Below are 18470 nucleotides of genomic sequence, written 5' to 3' on the forward strand. Positions count from 1 at the left end.
TGCTCCCTCGCGCCTGGCGCTCTGAGCCAGCCCACTTCTAGAACCAGGAGGTTGCACAGAACCCCCACGGCTTGTCACCTGAGATGGACTTTCCCTCCATCAATCTCTCAAATCCCCTCTGAAAGGCATGCAGGCCAGGCACCAGGAACATCCTGTGGCAGCGAGTTCCACAGGTCACTCACATGCTGCCTGAAGAAGTCTTTGTCCTAACTCTCCCAAAGCTCCACCTGAGGGGCTCCCCTGGCTGCGGTGCTGTGTGAGAGGAAGAAGAGCACCCCTCCACCCAGCACCCCATCCAGTGGCAGGGAGTTGCATAGACACATCACCTGAGGGGCTCCCCTGGCTGCGGTGCTGTGTGAGAGGGAGAAGAGCACCCCACCACCCAGCACCCCATCCAGTGGCAGGGAGTTGCACAGACACACCACCTGAGGGGCTCCCCTGTGAGAGGGAGAAGAGCACCCCTCCACCCAGCACCCCATCCAGTGGCAGGGAGTTGCACAGACACACCACCTGAGGGCCTCCCCTGGCTGCGGTGCTGTGTGAGAGGGAGAAGAGCACCCCACCACCCAGCACCCCACCCAGTGGCAGGGAGTTCCACAGACACACAGCCCTCCACGCAGCGTCCTGTCCTGCGGCAGGGAGTCCCACAGGGGCTGCCCCCGGTGCTGGGGCGGCGGAGAGGCGGCGCCCCCGCTTCCCGTGGCAGGGCGTTCCGCAGGCCGGCGGAGGCCGCCCCCGCGCGCGCGCGCCTGCCTCCCCGCGAGCAGAGCCTGCGCGGGCCGCTGGGCGGCTTCCTGCTTGCTCGGAGGCGGCTCACATGACCGCGCTGCCCGCCTTCCCTCCCTCCCTCCCGGCCGGGCCTGCTGCTGCTGCTGCGGCTGCGATGGCGGCGACGGCGCACCTGAGCTCGGGCCGCGTGAACCTGACGGCGCTGCGCGAGGCCGGCCGCAGGGAGCTGCGCGAGTTCCTGGACAAGTGCGCGGGCCCCAAGGTCAGCGGGGGGCCGGGACCCACGCGCGACCCTCTCCCTCGCGCACGCACACAACCCTTGTGTGTCCCTCTCTCCCTCACACACCCCTTGACTTCACAGACACTCCTGCCTTCCTCTCACACACACAACCCTTGTCACTCTCACACACCCCTGCCTCAAGCACACAACCCTTGTCTCTCTCTCTCTCACACACACACCCCTTGACCCACACACAACACTCTCCCTCACACACAGCCAGCCAACCAACCCTTGACACACACACACACACACACACCCCTGCCTCAAGCACACAACCCTTGTCTCTCTCTCTCTCTCACACACACACAGCCAGCCAACCAGCCCTTGTCACTCTTACACACCCCTTGACTCACACAGACACTCCTGTCTTCCTCTCACACACACAACCCCACACACACACACACACAACCGTTGTCTCTCACTCACTCACACACCCCTTGACACACAGACACACACCCCTGCCTCACGCACACAACCCTTGTCTCTCTCTCACACACACACACACCCCTTGACCCACACACAACACTCTCCCTCACACACAGCCAGCCAACCAACCCTTGACACACACACACACACACCCCTGCCTCAAGCACACAACCCTTGTCTCTCTCTCTCACACACACACACAGCCAGCCAACCAGCCCTTGTCACTCTTACACACCCCTTGACTCACACAGACACTCCTGTCTTCTTCTCACACACACAACCCCACACACACACACACAACCGTTGTCTCTCACTCACTCACACACCCCTTGACACACAGACACACACCCCTGCCTCACGCACACAACCCTTGTCTCTCTCTCACACACACACACACCCCTTGACCCACACACAACACTCTCCCTCACACACACACACACAGCCAGCCAACCAACCCTTGACACACACACGCCCCTGCCTCAAGCACACAACCCTTGTCTCTCTCTCTCACACACACACACCCCTTGACCCACACACAACACTCTCCCTCACACACAACCAGCCAACCAACCCTTGACACACACACACACACACACCCCTGCCTCAAGCACACAACCCTTGTCTCTCTCTCTCACACACACACAGCCAGCCAACCAGCCCTTGTCACTCTTACACACCCCTTGACTCACACAGACATTCCTGTCTTCCTCTCACACACACAACCCTACACACACACACACAACCGTTGTCTCTCACTCACTCACACACCCCTGCCTCATGCACACAACCCTTGTCTCTCTCTCTCACATACACACACACACCCCTTGACCCACACACAACACTCTCCCTCACACACACACACACACACACACACACACACACACACACACACAGCCAGCCAACCAACCCTTGACACACACACACCCCTGCCTCAAGCACACAACCCTTGTCTCTCTCTCTCACACACACACACACAGCCAGCCAACCAGCCCTTGTCACTCTCACACACCCCTTGACTCACACAGACACTCCTGCCTTCCTCTCACACACACAACCCCTCACACACACACGCACACACCCCTTGTCTCTCACTCAGTCACACACAACCCTTGTGTGTCCCTCACACACACACACACAAACACCCTTGTCTTTCCCTCAAACACACACACACCCCTTGTCTCTCAGTCACGCACAACCTTTGTGTGTCCCTCTCACACACACACAAACACCCCATGTGTGTGTGTGTGTCTCTCTCACACACACACACACAGCCAACCCTTGTCACTCTCACACACCCCTTGACTCAGACACTCCTGTCTTTCTCTTATACACAAAACACCCCTTGTCTTACACACACACAAACACCCTTGTCTTTCCCCATTCACGCACACACACCCCTTGTGTGTGTGTATGTCTCTCTCTCCCTCCCTCTCGCACACGCACAAACACCCCTTGTTTCCCTCTCTTACACACACATACTCTGATGCACATGGTGGGTCAGCATTGACCCCCCATGGGCACCCCTGTGTATGTGTACACACACAAGCATGCACACATAGATGTGTGTGTATATATGCACTATAAACATGCATACACGCAAATGCAGACCTGAAACTGATGGGAGGGAAATTTGGGGTGGACCGAAGGAGGGGGCCCTTCACAGCTGTTCTTTTGCCTGTGGGACTCACTTCCACCTGTCAGAGGTGCTGCAGCCGTCACCTGCATTGAACAAGGACTGGGCTAGTTGATCTCCTTCTGGGGTGACACGGTGATGGCCGCTAGCTGGGACAAATCAGTGGAGAACTGGGGGTCTGCCTGTAGCTCCTAGTCATGCTGACCATGCGCTACCCATGGGTTTGGCTGCAGCCTGCCTCTGAGCACCTGTTGCAAGGAGAGGGGTGGCAGGAGAGCCTTTTAATCTGCCTTTTCATCTCCTGCTTGTGCTCTTTCCTTCGAGAGCAGCTGGGGGGCACTGTGGGAAATGGGATGCGGGGTGAGATGGACCTGATCCAGCAGTCAGGCTTATGACAGGGAGGCTCTCCTCAGGGTCCCCGGGTGAGGGGGATAGTCAAGTTTTCCACAGAGAGCTGAGAATCTGCTCCCTTGTGACCCCCACCCTCCTGCCTTGTTCCCGTTTCTCAGGCTTTGCCAACACAGATTCTCTTTCTTCCCCTTTGTAGGCCATTGTGTGGGACGAGTATCTTACAGGGCCCTTTGGACTGATTGCACAATACTCACTTTTGAAGGTAAGGCACATGCAAGTCTTTGTTTTTTGGGGAGCCTGATATGATGCTCCCTTTTTTGGCCCCTGTGCAACTAGTACGAAGATAGACCTCTAGGATAGTTGTGTGTAAAGGAGTTTGTCACCTAAGAAGATGTCCTTTTATCCTCTTTTTGCCCTTGGGGGCATGATTGTCATTGATGTTTGGTAAACCACTTTAGTTTTATTTTAAGAAGAGCAGCTTTTAAATCTCAAAACCCAAGAATAGCTATATATCCAGACCTATATGCCAGATTGATCAGAAAGCCTAGTGGCTTCCAATGACAAAAGTAAGACTGCAAACAGTATTGTCTTCACCAAACCTTTTTTTTTCCCTGTCCCCTCCTAGGAACATGAGGTGGAAAAAATGTTCACCCTCAAACCAGGCCGCCTCCCCCTTGCAGATGTCAAGAATATTATTTTCTTTGTCCGACCAAGGCTAGAACTCATGGATATAATTGCTGAAAATGTGCTCAGGTACAAGAGCTTTCAGTGTGACTGTGCTTTCTGCTGTATCCAGGTTTGCAGCAAGGAAAGCAACACTGGGTGGGAAGTCCTCTTCTGCCTTTTCTCCAGCAGCAGACAGAATCCCTTGTGCTCAGGTCCAGACCTATATGTGATAGTGGAATGACCCAGCTCTGGTTATGGTGAATTCCTATGGGGTGGAGTAGCAGTGTAAAATGCAGTTGGGGTAGGTGGGAAGGGGGCACAGAACTGGAATTCAGAGTTGGATTTCAAGGTTCAGTGCTGCTCAGATGCTTTTGTGTTATTCCTTTGAAGATCTAACCCTGAACTGATTTACTCATGAGCAGCATTACCTTTTAAATGAGCCAGCCATTTTCTAATTTAGAACCAGACTGATTTTGCAGAGTGCCTGTAGATTTTGTATGTTTTTAAATGAAACGGCCATGAGCAAAAACAACACACTTCATCTAAACTTTTAGGAATTTGGGTCAGAATATCAAAAGCCAGTTGGTTAGATTACTTTGGCAGTTTCTGTGTCTCTGACGCTGTCCTCTTGACCCTTTCCAGCGAAGACAGAATCCGTTCTCCACTGAGAGATTTCCACATCTTGTTTGTGCCGCGCCGCAGCTTGTTGTGTGAGCAGCGACTGAAAGACCAGGGTGTCCTGGGCTCCTTCATTCACCGAGAGGAGTACAACCTGGACCTCATTCCATTTGATGGAGACCTGTTATCCATGGAGTCTGAAAGTGCCTTTAAAGTCAGTGTGTCTTTCTTTGTATTAATACTGCACAGTGAGGTGTTTTTCCAATCTGAGCAACTAGTAGGGACTGTGAAGGCCATCACTTCCACCCCAGTGCTAGTGGCTAGCACTGACTGCCTCCCCGTTGATCTGAGACCCAGACTAGAATCAGTTTTCCTTTCCCTTCATATTCCTCCTTCTCTCAAGCTCGCTAAGGAAGATAAAGAGCAGCTACACTGTCGGACAATGGGTGTGAATTATTTTAAGAAACCAGACCTAGGTTAGATAGTAGGAGGATCGCGTCCTGCCACATAAACCTGCCTATGCCAAGAGATGTGTCTGAGTCTTTTCCCTGTGTGCTACCAGCAGAGGTTCGGGGTGGTGATCAGAGTTAGGGCCTTGTCTGTCTTGGCACACAATTACAGAATGTTCTCTCCCCTGCGTTGATTGCTTGGGGCCCAGTTTTAGGTGCAAGGCTGAGACTTGCAGGCCTTCCAATGAGTGATTTTTTTTTAAATTTATTTTTAATTATCGCATACAAACATATAACATACATTTAGGAGTGCTAAATACCATATACCATTACTCATTAATCATACTATATCTCCTAATCTACTACTCATCTACTTCTGCCTCTTATTAGTTTATCCATTTATTTATATAATACATACTAAATTTTCCCTAATGCCCTGTACTGTATTTTCTAAATTTTCACTTTCTATCAAACATAAACTTACTTCAATTACTCATCAACATTAAAACAAAATAATCTAATTACCAAAGTATAACAACATATAAAACAATTCTTCCATCTACTTCGAACTCTTCTACTCATTTATATATTTTTTATATCAAATATAATTGATTTTTCCTAATTCCCTATAATATCTTTCCTAAATATTCACTTTTTATCATCTCAACTAGTTCAATTACTCATTAATATCAAATAATAACCATTGAGTGATTTTTAGGGCCCAATCCTATTCAACTTTCTAGCACCAATGCAGCCATGCCAGTGGAGTGTGTGTGCGTGTGTGCTGCATCCTGCAGGGGGGGAAGCAGTGACCTTCTCAAGGTAAGGGTACATTTGTTCCCTTACTTTGGGGCTGCATTGTGGCTGCATTGCAGCTGCGTTGGCACTGGAAAGTTGGACAGGATTGGACCCTTAGTGCTATTGTCTTGGGGTATTCTTATCACTTATGAATTTGTCCTACTCAGTTAGTTTTGATATGTATGTTATTGTTGTTTTTCCGCTGTGTTTTACAAGCCACTTTGAAAATAATGGTTTTCAGAAATACACATTTGTAAATAAGAAATTATGGAAAACCTCTTTGCTGGTGATAACAGTTAGCTGGTGGAGCAGGTTGCGCTTCCCTTGCAGGCTTTTGAGAGGAGGCTGGCTAAATATTTGGTAATCATCTTCACTTTCAGCAAATTCTGCCTCACTGGAGGATAGGTCAGGAGGCCCCTTCCAGTGCTGCTGTCATCGCACATCAAGAGCTAAAGATATTGGCTGCATCCTAAATTCTGGTGTGGTTTTGTTTTTCTTTGTAGGAGTGTTACTTGGAAAATGACCAGACCAGCCTCTACCATGCGGCAAAGGGACTCATGACCCTCCAGGCACTTTATGGAACCATCCCACAGATCTTTGGGAAGGGAGAATGTGCACGGGTAATGACGAACGGAGTCTGCTGCCTCTGTAGTAGTGAACTCAGTTGAGCCTCTTTCCTGTCCTCGTGCAGTGTGCCTGCCCCTTTGTGCGGGCTGAGTAAAAATGACAGCAGTCTATGTGAAATAGCTGGTGTCAGAGGCTGTTTGCACTTTCAAGAAATCCACTCTCTGTATCACTTTTTATATCCTGAAAAATGAGGAATGGTGAAGCTGGGGATTTTGGCTAATCTGCCCCTTTAATCATATACTGAGAAACAACTACACTGTGCCCTTCTCTTACTGTCTCAGCCCCATTCTGCCACAACAGGGAGTGAGAGGCGCATATTTGGGAGTGTCTAAAGCATTTGGTGTGGTCGTCACAGCTTGTAACCGTAGCCATAACCTCCTGAATGCTTTTATTTGCAGCATGTGGCAAATATGATGATTAGGATGAAGAGAGAGTTCTCTGGGAGCCAGAATCCCATATATCCTGTCTTTGATACCCTCTTGCTGCTTGACCGCAACGTAGACCTGATGTCGCCCCTGGCCACGCAGCTGACATACGAGGGCCTTATTGATGAAATCTATGGAATACAGAACAGTAAGTAGGTGGGAGTAGCTAGAATGTAATGAAATGGCTTTGTCTTTTTGGATGACTATCTCTTTATCACTTGTCCTGTCTGTGATTTAAAGATTTAAAACTGCAACCCCATGAGGTTCAGGAAGTGTGCTTAACACTTCCTGGTGGAAGTTGGTCCTAAAGTGCTTGATGTGGGGATTTTATTTCTTTTTTGCAATGTTCATACCCCCTCAGAGTGCCTCTCTTTCTTTTGCCTTGTGCTTTGACAGCTTACGTAAAGCTCCCACCAGAAAAATTTGTTCCCAAGAAGCAGGGGGAAAGTGGCAAGGATCTCCCCACAGAGCCCAAGAAGCTGCAGCTGAATTCTGCTGAGGAGTTGTACGCAGAAATCCGAGACAAGAACTTCAATGCTGTGGGCTGCGTCCTGAGCAAGAGAGCCAAAATAATCTCCGCAGCATTTGAGGTAACAGGAAGTAGCTCTAAGCATGGGGCTTGCCTCTTGCTTTTTCAGCAGGGGGATCTGTCAGAGTTGTCCATCTCTAGTACCTCAGTGGGATTCTTCTTTTTAAAGAAATTGTAATTTAAAATGCCTGTCAGCCTGACTTTGTAAAAGAAACACACATTTAAAAATGTTTTTGCGTTTCCTGCGGCCACTCAGAAAGGCCAGACAGACACATTGCCCGTTGAACAAGAGCACGCTTAAAGTTTGAGTTCTGTAATTGGCATTTACAGGGACATTAATGCCTTGCATGGGGAAGAAGAAAGAACCAAGTGAGGCAAGTTGTCGGATGTAATAGGTGATAATGAAACAGCAGCCTGTGGTAGCGGAGGGCCTATTAGTGGCAGACTTCATTATTGTCTTCCAGCCTGGGCTTGCCATCCAGATCGTTTACACTTCAGCCGAGTTCCACTTTTAAACAGATGTGTTCAGAGTTCTGTGTGTGTGTATGGGGGGGGGGGTTTCTTTTGACTCTGATTTAGGCTGAGCATAGAATACAAACTGCTGAATTATCATTTATTAATAAGGTGTTGCGCTCCTCTTGACAATCAAGTAGAATTTAAGCTCTATGTTTTTCATCATAAGTGAGATAACAAGATTTCCCTATTCAGGAAACATTCTTATGGGTGGTTAGTGGATAATTGCCCATATCGCTTCCCGGGACCAACTTATTTATTTTAAAAAATTTTTGACACAGTTACCCTGCACATGCCCAATCTCGTCTGATCTTGGAAGTTAAGCAGGGTCAGGCCTGGTTAGTACTTGGATGGGAGACCGCCTGGGAATACTGGGTGCTGTAGGCTTATACCATAGTCTTTTGAGACTGAAGGTTGCCAACCATTTCAATCAAGATCCTCCAAGTGTGTAGCAGAATTTAAAAAGAAAATGCAAGATAAAGTCAGTACAGATGCAAACAAAGGGACAAATAAGAACTACAAGAGCAAACACTTAATCATAAAAGAAAGAATTGTATTCCAGTATTTAGGGTGGGTATTGTTGGCCAGTTTCTTCCATTTGTATAACATGTCCTTTCCATCCTCTTCCGGGGCCCAGTGTGAGTTGTAACATATCCTTCTGATTTTATCCTTCCTATAATATTATGAAGTGCATTACACACTTGCCTTCGCTGGCACTTCACACTCTTGTGTCCCCACTCAGCACATAATCCCCCCTTATTTTTTTGGGGGGGGGCATTAGAAAAGTGAGACATGTAAAATTGAACACACATGGAAAGGCACCTGCAAACATGTGACTGCTTTCTTCTGAATCAGGCAATTGGTCCAGCTAGGTCAGTGCTATCTACTCTGACTACTCCAGAATTTCAGGCAGGGTTCTTTTGCAGGGGTTGCTGTGAATTGAACCACGGACTGCCAGAATGCTCCACTGCTGAGCTGCAACCCCATCCCTTAAGCCACCAATCAGGAGTAGGATAAGGAAGTTGTCCATACCACCAGATCGGCATGTTGCCCTTCATTTGACAATCTTATGCAGCGCAAAATTGTGGGAATTCCAAATCTTGGGTCAGGTATTTGTGATATTTTCCTAGTAAGCAAATGTAGTGATTAGTGCAGAAGCACGCTTTGGTTTTAGTGAACTTGGCAACGCAGGCAGACACATCTGCTTTGGCCAGAACACATTCTGAGCCACGACCTTGTTCACTGCCTGGTACCTAGAAAACAAGATGAGTCTTAGTGTTTTAGAGACACGTCCTTATCTCAGGAATGCGTTGTGGTCAGCTAGAGCCAGCTAGTGCTATCTCTGACCGACAGTAAACTCAGCTTGCTCTGTACTGCTTGAGAGTCAATAAAAAGGCTTGGAGGAGGCTGGTCAAAGAGCTTCCAGCTTCCCCCCTGCATCCACATTTGAAACCTGTCTGCCGTCTCTTCTTTGCTTTTGCTTCTGCGCCTGCACTGCATCCAGCAACTGGACTCCTGAGAGTCCAGGTTGCTCCCAAAAGTCATTGCAACAAGCAAGGAGTTGGGGTACCAGATGGGGTAGCGGGATCTCTTCCCATCAGCCTAAACAAAGCTGTTTTTCTTAGCTGAAGTGGAGAGGGTAGCACAGAACATGTAATACGACTTACCTGTGTACCAACAGCAATGAACACTAAACTGTGCCTGCCTTGATCTTTCTTCAGGAAAGGCACCACGCAAAAACCGTTGGAGAGATCAAGCAGTTTGTCTCGCAGCTGCCACACATGCAAGCAGCAAGAAGCTCCCTCGCTAACCACACTTCCATTGCAGAGCTCATCAAAGACATCACTAGTGAGTATTTCAGCTGCAGCTCTTGGTTCTTCGCTAACCACGTGAGGGGAATCAGCTTTGGCAAACCCTCTTTAAACAAGGTGCCAGCAGCCAGATCCTGGCATTGTTTAGGCCCTTTAGTACTGTTTAGGCAGTACTTCTAGGTATACGTAACATAATTTTCAAATACAACATGTTCATTTACTATCTTCTGTGTGTGTTTTTAAAGCATCAGAAGACTTCTTTGATAACTTAACAGTGGAACAAGAGTTTATGTCAGGGATAGACACGGATAAGGTAGGTGAAAATGCAATGGTTTATTTAAACCATGGTTTACAATGGTTTATTTGGTTGATCATGTCACTTGGAACAGTGGTGGGTTTGCTTCTTACAGAGAGGACCCTATAGGGGAACGTCTCCTCCTTCCACAGTAATCCCTGAAAGCCAAACTTGTTTGGGCCTACTGGCCTCCACACCAGCTGCAGACCACTAGTTGTTCGAGATGATATTCAGGTGACTGGTGAGCATCCGTTTGGCAATTACAGTTCTCCACCAGGGGAGTGTCCTCCATCGGGTTGTGCCTCCCATTCACTCCATAGGACAGGGCCGTGTGAAATACAGTCTTTCCCAGCCCTTTGGGGGAAGGTAGCCACAATTCACGCATTTGAGTGAAGCTTCTTAGCGTCCTTCTATGTTGTGTGTATTGGTTGGTAACTTGTAGTTTTTTCTGTAGGTCAACACTTACATTGAAGATTGTATCGCACAAAAATATCCTCTGATTAAGATATTAAGACTTGTTTGCCTGCAGTCTGTGTGCAACAGTGGGCTGAAGCAGAAGGTCCTGGATTACTACAAGAGAGAGATTCTTCAGGTTAGATGTATGAAAAGTCAGCTGTGGAGAATTCTGCATACGCAGTACATGGGGGGAGTAGCAGGAGTGGATAATGTTGAACTTGGCATGTAACTTCTGCAGGATTGGGCTGGACTTAGATAGTGGAAGAAAAACTTGGTCGACAAGTCCTAAGAAATGGCCTTCTATTGTCTGTCTGCCTTACATAAGAACAGCCCCACTGGATCAGGCCATAGGCCCATCTAGTCCAGCTTCCTGTATCTCACAGTGGCCCACCAAATGCCCCAGGGAGCACACCAGATAACAAGAGACCTGCAAGGCCTCCTGGGAATTGTAGTTTAAGAACATAAGAACAGCCCCACTGGATCAGGCCAGAGGCCCATCTAGTCCAGCTTCCTGTATCTCACAGCGGCCCACCAGATGCCCCAGGGAGCTCACCAGATAACAAGAGACCTCATCCTGGTGCCCTCCCTTGCATCTGGCATTCTGACATAGCCCATTTCTAAAATCAGGAGCCTGCACATACACATCATGGCTTGTACCCCGTAATGGATTTTTCCTCCAGAAACTTGTCCAATCCCCTTTTAAAGGCGTCCAGGCCAGTCGCCATCACCACATCCTGTGGCAAGGAGTTCCACAGACCAACCACACACTGAGTAAAGAAATATGTTCTCTTGTCTGTTCTAACTCTCCCAACACTCAATTTGAGTGGATGTCCCCTGGTTCTGGTGTTATGTGAGAGTGTAAAGAGCATCTCCCTATCCACTCTGTCCATCCCCTGCATAATTTTGTATGTCTCAATCATGTCCCCCTTCAGGCGTCTCTTTTCTAGGCTGAAGAGGCCCAAACGCCGTAGCCTTTCCTCATAAGGAAGGTGCCCCAGCCCCGTAATCATTGCTGGTGTGCAGCATTTCTGCACACTTCCCTCTTTACTGTTTAACTTTCCACACTCCTCTTAGCTCCAGTCCTCAAACTTACGCAGCAGACAGTTCACAGACTGAAGTCTTAAGCTGAGCTATAAATTTGTTTAGCCTGCCTTCCTTGCAGATAGTGTGTGCAGCTCCATATGTGATGTGTAAAGTACAACGCTAAAAGTGAGGTGTTCTTGTTACAGACTTACGGGTATGAGCACATACTGACCTTAAATAACCTAGAAAAGGCCGGACTCTTGAAGCTGCAGTCAAGTGGTAGAAACAACTACCCGACAATTCGGAAAACAATGCGCCTGTGGATGGATGATATCAACGAACAAGTGAGCAGAGTGTTTTGTCTCTCAGTTGTGCTGTTGTGCAAGCATCTCAGTCCTCTGGTGGAGAAGGGGGCTGGATTGTATTCAAAGTGGTGATCAGCTCGTATTTTACTCCTCATTGACTTCTTTTTTCCTTCTACAGAATCCCAATGACATTTCCTACGTGTACAGTGGCTATGCTCCTTTAAGTGTCCGCCTTGCGCAGCTGCTTGCTCGACCAGGGTGGCGGAGCATAGAAGAGGTCTTAAAGATTCTCCCAGGCCCCCACTTTGAAGAGAGGCAACAGTTACCTCCAGGGCTGCAGAAAAAGCGTAGGTATCCTTGGACCCGCTGTTGGTATTATAATGCGATTCTGGCAAGTTCTGCTCTGAAGTGCTTGAAGGACTGATAATGAAGGCCACACCAGCCCCCAGAACCAGGAATTTCTTGCAGATGCCGGTGCCCCTGCATACCGCTTAAGGTTTTTTCTTGTTCCTGAGTGTTGCAGTTCTGGCTTTATGAGCTCACCCAGAGCTCTCCTGCAGGTGGGTAGGCACAATCTAGGAAAAGGCACGCAGGGTTTCAGTTTCTGTGCTTGAAGCTCCATTGCTTTCAGCGCAAGTTAGGGACACTTAGCCACTGAGTTGTACCTGGAATCACAGTGATGCATGTTGTGTATATTTAATGTCAGTTTCATCAACCTGTCCATGTTGGTGTTTCCATTTTTTCACATTTCAGCTAAGCAGCCTTTCTTGGTGTTAATAGTCTGAAACCGAGCCTTAGAAGGGGATGATTTTGGATTGGTGTGTGGGAAGTGGCAGTGCACAAAATATTGTGTTGAAGCCTGTTGGCAATTCTTTATCTTCCCGTGAACACTGCAGGTCAGCATGGAGAAAACAGAGTCACTCTGGTATTTTTCCTGGGTGGTGTGACCTATGCTGAGATCGCAGCCCTTCGGTTTCTGTCCCAGATGGAAGATGGGGGCACGGAATATGTCATTGCAACAACTAAACTGATCAATGGAACAAGCTGGATCAAAACTCTGATGGAGAAGTTGGAGCCCCCACCATTTTAGAGTGAGAACGTGGTAGGAGAAACATCCACTGAGTCATGCAGCATCTTCGTAAGGAGCAGAGAAAAATGCTGGCTGTGAAGAAAGACCTCTGTGTGCGAACCAGTTGCATTCTTTGTTCTGTGCAGTCGTCTTCCTTGATGTTCCTCAGAACTTTGCATTGAGCTAATGTTTCTGAAAGAGGGAGGCTGTCAAGAAATGAATTGTCACAGCCAAAGGTTGTTCTGATGCTAGTTTCTGAAACAGAGGTGGGAGGATACTTAAACCATGTGATCTGTCTCTGGCTGGGCCTTGTGATATATATGCTAGTATCCTTCCCAGCTTGTTCATGCCCTCTATTTATTGCAGGTATCCTAATTCCCGCCTGCCTCTCAGAAAGTGTTTTCTGCTTCTTCCTTTCTCCTCCACCATGTACTATTTTTACCTTACCGTTCTGTCCCTTGCCACGTTTCTTGAGTTTTCACCCCAGGTGTCATATTTGTGGAGCCATGTTTCCTCTCGATGCCTTCATTTTAAAACCACATGTAAAGCTCTGAATCTTGTTAAAGTCGAGCCCCACTAACTTTATTATATTTCTGAGTTTACAAAGACTTCAGCATCCGGATCTCTGCCATCTATTCCCTCAGTCTGTTCATCCTCCCTGCATGCTGACTGCTGGTTTCCTCCATATGTAAATTCAGGAGAAAAGTGTTGATTGCAAAAATACAATTCATACAATTGTCCAGTATGTTTGAGAATTGGAAGCAAGTCTTGTTCACACACACCCCACCCCCTGAACTTACTCGAAAGGACCAGTAAAGATAATTCACCTTTGCTCTCTGGCACTCTGTATGTTCTGTTACACTCCTAGGCTCTTGTTTGCCCTTAAGTATGACTGTGTGTTGCATTTTGAGTTCTGTCATGTCTGTTTGGAATATTTCACATAGGGGAAAAGGGGAAAGTGACCCTGTTCAAGTCAGTTTTCTGTATGGATTGAAAACGTCCCTGAAACTAAGTGAATAAGCTTGTCTTTCACCTCAAGGCAGGATTTTGCCTACAGAAGGTTGTGGTGGTTGGGAAATAAGGAAAATATATACCCAAATTTATAATCCAAGGAAAAATTAAGCGTGTTAATTTACACAAACCATAGGATACCAACAATGGGTAAATGGTTTTGGTTTCTGAATGGATAAATGGTTTTGGTTTCTCCCTCTAAGCTTTACTAATCACAGCAATGACAGCACTCTGGTTATTGTGTGTATGTGTTTCCAGAACTTTAATACAGATTCCTAAACTAGGGGAAGCTTACATGTTTCTGGGAAAAAGCTGGCAGGCTTGACCAAATCTCTAGAGGAGTAATTATAACCTAACAGGCTTCCTGAGCAGCTTGATTGCGATCTGCTCTTTGGAGAAGGCCTTGTTGATCACAAGGCTAATAATTTGATAACAAGAGTGCCTGATTCAATTCAGAGTCCATTTGCCAAGCTATAATGCATCTAAGGAAAAAAAATTATTTGCAGTAGGGACGTTTTCATCTGAAATAGGTGGAAGAAGGAGAGCAGTGTTGAGAGCTGAAAATCACATTTGTAAAAGAGCAAGTGGACATTGTCAGATAAAGTATCCGCACAAACATAATTTCAGCAGCGATCCTGCAGCTGAGGCAGGGTCGCTGCATTCTGTTTTAGACGTATAAATCTTCTCTGTTTGGATTAGCTCAGGCCTGTGCTTGAATAGAGTAAAGACTAAGGCTGCAGTCCTAACCACACTTTCCTGAGAGTAAGCCCCATTGAACAAAATAGGACTTACTTCTGAGTAGACCTGGTTAGGATTGTGCCCTAAGTTGCCAGCAAAAAAAAAAAAGCGCCATTTTGGATGGATTTGTTGTGGCTAATTTTGACTATATCATAACCGGTATAGCAACCTGCCAACACAGGTCAGCCATCCCCCATTTCTTTTACTGATACAAGAGTGAAGGGATTTGTGCTTTTGTTATGCATCTGCTAAATGTTTTTCTAGCAATAGTTGATCAGTATGGAAAGCCACCAAGTTGGCCAAAAAATACATGTTCTAATGTGCTTGAGGAACTTATACATGATGTGGAACAGGGGGAAGGGCATGTTTGGCACCCCTGCTTTTGGAAAATTACAATTTTGACCCATCCTTCTAAATCCCTCAAAATACAAATACTGGAGTTGCATCGCAATAACAGTAGGAATGTTTGGTTTCCATAACGCATCCTTTTCTTACTGGTTCCTGTTCTCTTCTTAAGCAACTGCTATACTCAAAGAAAATTATATACAGTGATGTTTCTGCAGAAACAGAAATAACTCAGTGCATTTATTTTTACGACGAAGGATGACAGCTTATGAAAATGGAGTAATTAGAGGTCCCAATTAGGGAAAGGCAGGTTATCTTGGCTGCATGTGTTTCACTGAAAAAAAAAAAACCCCAACAACTTGGGAGTATTTTTATGCGTTGAAGGAAGGGAGAGCAAAGGAGATACGTAGATCCTCTCCTGGAACTGGTCTCTGACCACACCTAGTCTGTGAGGGCAGAGAAGCCCTGTAAATACAGCCTCATTACGCCTGGCTCTTCCAAGCAGCAAACCAGAAAAGGACCCAGCCACTAGCCTTTCTGCTAGCAAGACGTTCGGGAGAGAAACTTGGAGCAAATGCCGTTGTCTGCCCAGGGTAAGCTGCTTCTCTCCCTGAATTACAATTTTGTTATATGTATTAAGTATTTAAGAACTCTTGTATTTTAATCTGTTGTTTTTTTTTAATGGTAGTTAATACATATATTTGGTCTTGCAGGAGATCTGTGCATGTTGATATTGAAAATAAGTAAATTTGATTAATGGATAAGGACTTTGAACATTTCTCCCTTAGTTGCTTTCTCCAATTATTAAATTAAGTCCTTCGTAGGCTGGAAAGGAAACTGAACTCTTTTCTAACAGCTTTCATACTGTTTGGAAGACAAATAATCCTCCTAGATTAGCTCCAGGCTGATACTAGCTTTATTTTTCTGTTGCTTAGACAAAGGTGGGATTATGATCTGACCTGGAATATTTTGTTGCTGTTTGTGAAACTTCAGAAAATGTAATACCCTGAAAAAGGAGTGGAATTTTTTACCTTTATGTGGGTGTACCTCTTCAAAACACAGTAAAAGCCAAATCTTGCAGACTTTAATACGGCAACAAAGGATATTTTCCCAAAGATCAGAGGCTGAAAGACCATATTCCTTTTACTTTCTCAAAAGTTTAGGAACTACTGCAGTGGATTGTGTTTCAAAAGTGATGTGTATCAATTTGACTACAAATGAATTTTTAATATTTCCCTCCTTTAACATGGGTTACTTTTGATATAGATGACATAAAGATGCAAGCCAAACAATTTGTACTTAACCGCCAAATCATAAATAGAAGACTTTACTTCTGCCAGCCTGTCCATTAGGTGCAATTATGACATTAAATATTAAAGTAGGATCCCTTCAGAGGAATCTGCTCCTCTTGATTAGTGCATTTAGTTGGTACTAATGCACTATCAGCCATTTTAGAGGTTTTCTTCGCTGACCACACACAATCCATTCAAGAGGGACAGTAGCTTACAGGCCTTGATTCCTCACTTTTGGACGAACCCTTCCACTGGCAGGTCTTCATCATCTATGCATTTGGCAGCTTGCCTGATGTCTTAAATTCATGCTTAGATTTGATTGGGTACTCTTTTTCTCTGCCTCCCTTTCCCTCTCTCTGTCATTTCACCCTTGTAGAATTACAGCAGTAAGGTCCTTGGGTCAAGTACCTGTCCTCGTGCATGTCCCTGGCACTTATAAAATAAATACATAATAAAAATAATACATTTTGCAGGATGACGTTCCATCCTCTCCAGGGCTCAGTGACTTGAACACAGATCAACCAGCCTTGAACAAACTTAGAAAACAAGTGTACGGTCTCCTTTGTGGAAGTGTAGCCATAGCTCCAGATGCTTCACAAGGTCCGTTTCCACTGCATAACCTCTTTAACTCTGTCCCTGCCTCTCTTTGTCAATCTCTTGCAGATCAAGCTATTCTCATGCATTTATCACCACCAGCCTGCAAAGCTGGAATCATGCAGGAGTCCTTCACTGTCCATTTCTTGAAGGTGCTGAAGGAACTCTTGGCTTTTGTGCTGTTCAGTTACACGGTGCTTCTGGGCGCTCTGCTGCTGGCCGGCTGGACCACTTATTTTCTGGTGCTTAAGTGACAGGCTCCTCCTGGTTTTCACCTGCAGCTACAGATTCTGCTTTAGGATTCTCTCTGCGTCCCACGCCCAGTAAACTCAGTGCCAGAGACTTCGCAAGCTTCCTATTTGGTTATCTGCTAAATTAGACCCTCTGTTTTTCTTATTTAGGATAAGTCAACTGATTAATCAGTTAAGATCTACAGAACAGTATATGCTTTCACATATTCTCTCAAGAGTTAACTTCTTAATTAGAAGATTAATGGAAAGTTGATCCTCTTGCAGCCATCTTCTCTCTTGCTGAGAGTACCAGTATAAAAGCTGGAGCTGGTCAGCCTGCAGGCTCAGGTGTTGACATGAGAGTTTTGCCTTGCACACTGCGGTGCCTTCCAAGCACCAGCTCTACTTCTCACCTCTTTTGTTGTTTGTTTTTTGATGTGAGGCATCATGATGTTGCTGAAACCAGGCTGTCTGGAGAAGGATGAAAGCCCTTTGCAGTTGTTTTCCTTTGGGAAAGATGAATAAAGCTACTTGCAGGTCTTGTATATTTTTGTGTTCAGTCTGGAATTATTTGCATTAAATCCTTGCTAACTGAATGTCTTCAGAAAAACTGTAAAAACTGTTATTTAAGAAGGTTCTATTTTACATTGTATTGTATTGGCAACCTTCAGTCTCGAAAGACTATGGTATCGCGCTCTGAAAGGTGGTTCTGGCACAGCGTCTAGTGTGGCTGAAAAGGCCAATCCGGGAGTGATAATCCCTTCCACACCGGGAGCAAGTGCAGTCTGTCCCTGGTCTGTCTCCCTGGCTATGGGCCTTCCTTCTTTGCCTCTTAGCCTCAGACTGTTGGCAAAGTGTCTCTTCAAACTGGGAAAGGCCATGCTGCACAGCCGGCCTCCAAGCGGGCCGCTCAGAGGCCAGGGTTTCCCACTTGTTGAGGTCCATCCCTAAGGCCTTCAGATCCCTCTTGCAGATGTCCTTGTATCGCAGCTGTGGTCTACCTGTAGGGCGCTTTCCTTGCACGAGTTCTCCATAGAGGAGATCCTTTGGGATCCGGCCATCATCCATTCTCACGACATGACCAAGCCAACGCAGGCGTCTCTGTTTCAGCAGTGAATACATGCTAGGGATTCCAGCATGAACTGAGCATGAACTGGAGGTTGTCCATGACTTTGTGTACCTTGGCTCAACGATCTCCGACACTCATTCTCTCGATACCGAGCTAAACAAGCGCATCGGTAAAGCAGCTACCACGTT

General features: G+C 46.5%; 2 protein-coding genes and 1 pseudogene across 2 annotated transcripts; all 3 read left to right on the forward strand.

The window, feature by feature from the left end:
* The first annotated feature begins 866 nt into the window (after positions 1-866).
* VPS33A (VPS33A core subunit of CORVET and HOPS complexes) lies at positions 867-13834 on the forward strand. Its single transcript, XM_066609655.1, has 13 exons — positions 867-991; positions 3616-3681; positions 4045-4172; positions 4728-4917; positions 6454-6570; positions 6976-7150; positions 7399-7592; positions 9766-9892; positions 10101-10168; positions 10605-10742; positions 11836-11973; positions 12113-12281; positions 12831-13834. Exons 1-13 carry the CDS (start codon positions 884-886, stop codon positions 13022-13024), a joined length of 1812 nt encoding a protein of 603 aa, XP_066465752.1. The 5' UTR covers positions 867-883; the 3' UTR covers positions 13025-13834.
* LOC136634592 (5S ribosomal RNA) lies at positions 8313-8431 on the forward strand (annotated as a pseudogene).
* A 79-nt stretch (positions 13835-13913) lies between the features above and the next one.
* On the forward strand, positions 13914-17758 carry LOC136634249 (uncharacterized). Its single transcript, XM_066609657.1, has 2 exons — positions 13914-15690; positions 17053-17758. Exons 1-2 carry the CDS (start codon positions 15672-15674, stop codon positions 17235-17237), a joined length of 204 nt encoding a protein of 67 aa, XP_066465754.1. The 5' UTR covers positions 13914-15671; the 3' UTR covers positions 17238-17758.
* Positions 17759-18470: the final 712 nt, after the last annotated feature.

This window comes from Tiliqua scincoides, chromosome 14 (assembly GCF_035046505.1).
Source record: "Tiliqua scincoides isolate rTilSci1 chromosome 14, rTilSci1.hap2, whole genome shotgun sequence".
Taxonomy (NCBI): domain Eukaryota; kingdom Metazoa; phylum Chordata; class Lepidosauria; order Squamata; family Scincidae; genus Tiliqua; species Tiliqua scincoides.

What these genes read in the sequence shown, in the direction of transcription:
- VPS33A (XM_066609655.1), top strand. Translation starts at nt 884, where the DNA reads ATGGCGGCGACGGCGCACCTGAGCTCGGGCCGCGTGAACCTGACGGCG. An exon ending in GGAAGGGAGAATGTGCACGG is followed by an intron (nt 6,571 to 6,975) that starts GTAATGACGAAC and finishes TTTTATTTGCAG; the next exon opens with CATGTGGCAAATATGATGAT. An exon ending in TCCAGGGCTGCAGAAAAAGC is followed by an intron (nt 12,282 to 12,830) that starts GTAGGTATCCTT and finishes TGAACACTGCAG; the next exon opens with GTCAGCATGGAGAAAACAGA.